The sequence below is a fragment of the Cebus imitator genome, unplaced genomic scaffold (genome assembly GCF_001604975.1).
Source record: "Cebus imitator isolate Cc_AM_T3 unplaced genomic scaffold, Cebus_imitator-1.0 Scaffold622, whole genome shotgun sequence".
NCBI classification, from domain to species: domain Eukaryota; kingdom Metazoa; phylum Chordata; class Mammalia; order Primates; family Cebidae; genus Cebus; species Cebus imitator.
This window is the reverse complement of record NW_016107937.1, coordinates 723,666-729,808: the sequence shown is the minus strand read 5'-3', so window position 1 is coordinate 729,808 and position 6,143 is coordinate 723,666. Positions and strand designations below refer to the sequence as shown.

General features: G+C 34.1%; 1 protein-coding gene across 1 annotated transcript; it reads left to right on the top strand.

The window, feature by feature from the left end:
• Positions 1 to 700: 700 nt before the first annotated feature.
• LOC108295165 (olfactory receptor 1052-like) lies at positions 701 to 5,736 on the top strand. Its single transcript, XM_017517206.1, has 2 exons — positions 701 to 791; positions 4,540 to 5,736. The coding sequence occupies exon 2, from the start codon at positions 4,825 to 4,827 to the stop codon at positions 5,587 to 5,589; it is 765 nt and encodes a 254-aa protein (XP_017372695.1). The 5' UTR covers positions 701 to 791; positions 4,540 to 4,824; the 3' UTR covers positions 5,590 to 5,736.
• The last annotated feature ends 407 nt before the right edge of the window (positions 5,737 to 6,143 follow it).

The window sequence follows — 6,143 nt, the reverse complement described above, 5'->3', positions numbered from 1 at the left end:
AAATGTATAAGACATAATTCACAGATCTATAGCGCCTACTGAGTTATTAGGGAGAAGAAAAGCATACACTTTCAATATGAATAAGAGAAAAGAGCACGGAATTCAATTAATTCTCTGTGTGTGTGTGTGTGTGTGTGTGTGTGTGTGTGTGTAATTGCACTCATAAAACTGATTCAATAAGAGATTATTAAATTTTTTGGAGTATAATATGATGCATTAATCTCAGTTTCAAATATGTGAATGTTCCCACTTTACCAGAAAGAAAACAATTTCAGCTGTTCTGTCATTAGCACATTTGAATACTTGTCTGAGTAGCAAATATGTGATGGTAACCATTTATTTTGTTCTTGCAATTGCATTTAATAGCTGCATCTTGGGCTTATCTCAAGATCTTTGATATTTAAATAAAACATACCTTTAAAAAATGTCTCAGAATATAATTTTTACATTTATAAAAATAATATAATTTTCACATTTTATCAATGTGAAATCAGAGGCATCTACTGAAAGATTGAGAGGACCTGAAGCCTTATGATTCGTTGCAGTCTCAGGAGACAAGAAAGTATGCCAATGATGAAACTATGGACATTGGAGATTCACATCTGCATAATGAACTGCAGCCTGTGTCATCAGTGAAAAGGAACTATACATAAAAAGGACTTACTGTTGGGTAAAAAGGAACTTACCAAATGGTAAGTCCTTTAGCAATCATGAAATCCTGGTTGTCTGCACTAGGTGCTGTGCTTGCTTTAGACTCTGCTTGGTTGTGAGTATGTTTAGGAAATGGTAGGGTAAGTTTCTTTTACACTACTGTTATTTCCTGTTACCTCCTTGCACTAGAATAATCTGTTAATGCCTGTATGATCTTAGCATTGCTGCTGAACAGCCAGAAAACAATTTCTTAAATTGTAGCTTGTTTATTTTTCAATGGTCTTCTCATTTCATAGAAATGGGCGATATTTACGTAATATTCTATAACCAATATTTTCATGTGCGTATATGTTTATGGTATTTAATACTTGATTTATATACTAATTTAGAGTTACCTGTGTAATTATGGGAAACGCTTTGAATTGCAATGCATGCTAACTATATGACAAGGAAAGAACGTCTTATTATACATAATGGTCTTTGGAAATCACTTAGACGTAATTTTCTTTTATGATATCAGTATAACATTGTAAGAATTATTTTGTTTTCCCTGATCTTTTTTACTACATCTCCTGTTTAACAAAACCAGGACATGCACACAGACACTTTATTCCCAGAGCCCAGAACTTGTTTTTTACTATAACAAATGCTTAATTCTTTCCATTACAATTTTAGAGTGCCTGCATAAGATAGTCTTCAAAAAGATCATTTTTGGATGGTGTGTTCTTACAATTTTGTTACTGTTGTTTGTCAAATTTTCATTTCTTTTGCATATTTGACTTTTTGCCATTTTTGTCTTTGGTTTTTATACATAAACCATTCAGTGATTACTGTTTTAAAAGTATAAGTGCATGTATATTCTTAATGTATATCATGAATTTACGTATGTAATATATGTTTCATATAGCATTTAATCAGTTAAATACTTGTTTCTATACAATATTCTATAATAATATGAACAGTACATGAAATATAATATTTACATACATTATTTATAATAAATTTATCTATAAATATTTTGTCATCATAATTATATTTTATGGGCCAACCTCATTGAGAACATACAGTGACTTATTTCAGGTTTGGTTAACAAAATTATAGTACAAAATTTTCTTTTGAAAATCCTTTACTCATTTAATAGATATTTGGTTGGATTCCCTTTTTAATATAATAAAAAATACTTTTAACTTTGTGATTTCTGTCACCAACCTTATCTCCAATTGTCTTATTGATCAATAATGATTGCATATTTTCAAATGTTTCTTTGGAGTCATGAATTAAAAATAAATTACTATGAAATGATCACACATTTTTAAACAAAGACCCAGATTTTGTCATAACACTTATTAGATCATCTCCAAATGTATATCCTTTCAAGTTCAAGATTTTGACATCTTATAATCAAATACCAAATTCCAACCCAATTTGTATATTTCCCAATGTAATATATCTAATTTTTTTTAATTTTTGCCGAACACATTCTCTTATGTCTCCTACATCTTGGAAAATAACATCTTCATTCAAAAAGCACAAACACAATCACAATCACACACACACACACACACATCCTTAGAGTAATATTTTATTTCATGTTTAACTCTCCATTTTTTTGGTTCCTACCTCAAAATTGTTACTGAATGGAGTCACTTCTTATAGTTTTTCCTACTGCCACAAGGCATAGTCATCTCTCTCATGGATAATTGAAATAGCCTCCTAAATAGCTTCCCTGCTTCTGCTCTTGCCTTGCTGAGATTTATTCTCAGAGTGTATAAAAACATAAGTCAAATACGTGGATCCTATTACACGCTTAAATGCTATATTTTAGAGTACATGTGCAAAACAGCTTCCCATCTCACTGAGAAAGCATCCAAACCTCAAACAAGGCAAGGTGTGATAATTACAGCATCTCTTATTCCCCACTGACCACTCTCCATCTTGTTCTCTGCAGTTCAGTCAATTTCCTGAAGTTTCTTATTCCACATGATCCCACCTCAGGATTTTGAACTTGCTGTGCCCTCTTCCTGGAAAAGTCTTTCTGTAGACAGCCACATATTGAGTTAAACCACTTACATCAGGTTTCTGTTCAGATTCCCCTGTGATATTCAAATCCTAATCCTATACCTGTGAATGTTACCTTCTATTACAGAAAATACTTTTCCCAGAGATGAGTCAGTCAATGGTTTTGAGGAAGGGAGATTACTCTGGATTGTCTGGGTAAATACTAAATGTGAGAGGGAGGCAAAGGGAGATTTTCCTACAGAAGAAGAAAGCAGTGCAATGACTGATGAAAAGTGCTATGCTGCTGTCTTTGATAACAGAAGGGACCAAAACAATGCTGTTCACGAAGCTTGAAAAGGCAGTAAAACCAAGTCTCTCCTATTGCCTTCAGAAGAAGTGTGGCCCCACACACAACTTGAGTTTGACTCAGCAAACCAATTTCCGGCTTCTCACTTCCAAACTGTAAGATGATAAATTATTGTTTTAAGCCTCTGATTTGAGAGCAACTTGTTACAGCAGGAATAGAAAACATATACACTATGTAATAGAGTACCTACGATCTCTTTCTATTCACCTTTGCTTATTTATTTTTCTTCATAGTTCTTTACATTTTATACAGTATATCAATACATGTCTATTTTCTTAACTGAATGTGAGCTCCTTGAAAGCATGACATTTGTCTTTTTCACTGTTCCATCTCTAGCAAGTATAATATTTCTTGGCACAGAGTAGAAATACCTATTTATTGAACACATGAATTGATTTGTTGATGTTTCATTATAAATGCTATTGAATAGGCTGGGCATGGTGGCACATGCCTGGTAAATACAGCACTTCGGGAGGCTGAGGTAGACAGATCACGAAGTCAGGAGTTTGAGACCAGCCTGGCCAGCATAGTGAAACCTTATCTCTACTAAAAATACAAAAATTAGCCAGGCATGGTGGCATGTGACTGTAGTACCAGCTACTTGGGAGACTGAGGCAGGAGAATTGCTTGAACCCGAGAGGCAGAGATTTCAGTGAGTCGAGATCACACCACTGCACTCCAACCTGGATGACAGCGTGAGACTTTGTCTCAAAAAAAAATAATAATAAATGTTATTGAATTAGTAACATATTATGTCAAAAACATGTGAAACTAAGTAGCAGTATATGATTCTGCAAACAAGAAACATCCAATAGACATAGTTTTGATGCCTCAAAATACACCTCGACTCTTTACAATGGATGTTCAGGTTTGTTTCAATGGGGGTAAAAAACAAAGATGCAAAAACAAAGTTACACAAAGATGAAAAAGAAAGGGTTGTAAAGTTAAATAACACAGCTCATTTTGATCAGCCTTAATACTAAATAGCAAATAAAAGAAATGATCTGCCTTTTTCTCCCAACTCAATTCTACCGGAGGGCTCAATCAATTGATCCTTCAAGTTGGCAATCTGGGCAGAAGGTGAGGCAAAAAGAGGTTTAAGGTTGAGATTTGGAAAGAAATGGAGTGTGTAGGATGAAACTCATTTTCATGAGCTTAAATGAGTGTAAAATAATAGGGACAGGTTAGTTACAGAAAAAGAAAGATTTGTTGTCAGTGGATGCTCCTGTTTGTAACCCACGTTAGCAGAAGTCTTACGTATATCATAGGATGAATGGGCATTCTACTCATTCTGCTTGAGATTTGGTACCAGTCATATCTGGATTTAAATGTTAAATTCTACCCTTAATAGTTGTGTAATATAAGAGTTTTCCTAACTTTCTCCCACTTTTTATGATGTGAAAACTAAAAACCATGGGATAAAACATTCTCGAGTACCAAAAATTTGAATCATTATATACAGATTGTCTAACACATACATGAGCCACTTCTAAAGTAAATGTCCTTTCTTTATTTAACTATAGGGTAGCCCTAAATGTTCCATGCTGTTCTGGACACCGGATCATGAAGGAATCACTTATTTTCCATCAGAGTAGTAGTTCTGCTACTAAGGAACTATATATACCTGAATAAAAATGAGAGGCTGGAATCATACAGGTGTGAAGGAATTCCTCCTGGTAGGATTAACTGAAAATCCTAATTTGCAGATCCCACTCTTTTTGCTTTTCACTCTTATTTATTTCATCACTTTGGTGGGTAATCTGGGCATAATTATCTTGATCTGGTTAAATGCCTAACTTCATACTCCAATGTACTTCTTCCTTGGCAACCTCTCCTTTTGTGATATCTGCTACTCTACTGTCTTTGCTCCTAAGATGCTAGTCAATTTCCTAACAAAACATAAGTCCAGTACATTTTCTGCCTGTGTTCTACAGAGCTTCTCTTTTGCAGTATATGTAACCACAGAGGGCATTCTCCTCTCCATGATGGCTTATGACCGTTATGTGGCAATAGCTAATCCCTTGTTGTATACAGTCATTATGACCCAAAGGGTTTGTATAGAGATGGTCCTTGCATCTTACTTAGGTGGGCTCATTAATTCCCTGACACACACAATAGGTTTGCTGAAATTAGACTTCTGTGGTCCTAATATTGTGAATAATTATTTCTGTGACGTTCCTCCTCTTCTGAGACTTTCTTGCTCTGATACCCGTATCAATGAAATGCTGCTTTTGATCTTCTCTGGGCTCATTGCAATGTTCACTTTCATTGTCATTATGGTATCTTATGTTCGCATCATCATTGCCATCCAGAGAATCCACTCAGCTGGAGGAAGTTTCAAAGCCTTTTCCACTTGTGCTTCACACCTGGCCACTGTGACCTTATTCTATGGGTCTGTGACTTTCAGTTACATCCAACCCAGTGCTCAGTATTCCCTGGAACAGGAGAAGGTCTCGGCTGTGTTTTACACATTGGTGATCCCCATGCTAAACCCACTTATTTATAGCCTGAGAAACAAGGATGTAAAAGATGCAGCAAAAAGGTCGTTATGGTGGAATAGAAACCCCACTTGACTGAGTCCTGAATGTGGCTTTGTTAACCCAATATTTACTTGCAAATATATGGCCTTTCTTTAAAATTATATCAAACAATTATAAATAAAACTATACTTAAGACACTCTTGTGCAATTTGGATCAGGAATTATGAGTTTGACTTAAAGACTGAAAATCACTTTATTTCACAATTTATTGTGTTGATGATTTAATATTTGCATTATTTCAAAAGATGAGAAAAATTTTTTCTAACAAATATTCATGCTAAACTCTGAAAGAGCTCATGTATTTGAAGAAGGTGGCATTGATTCAAATCAAAGTAATACTCTATCAATAAATGTTTATCAATGTGTCTTGGATAAAAATTTTCAGAGAAAAATTCAAATGTTCCTGTGGCATAACTTTTAGATTATACTATTATGTCTTATCCTAAAATGGTTGTCATACAACTAAAAACTTCTATCTTTCATTTTGTATTTAATTTTCATTTCTTAATAACATCTAATAAAAAATGGCTATAGGAAATGAATTCTTTTCTATAGTCATTTATTATTATTGCAGTTTACCCTAAACT

Bases quoted from the DNA above. Each gene is read 5' to 3' on its own strand.
- LOC108295165 (XM_017517206.1), top strand. From the start codon at position 4,825: ATGTACTTCTTCCTTGGCAACCTCTCCTTTTGTGATATCTGCTACTCT.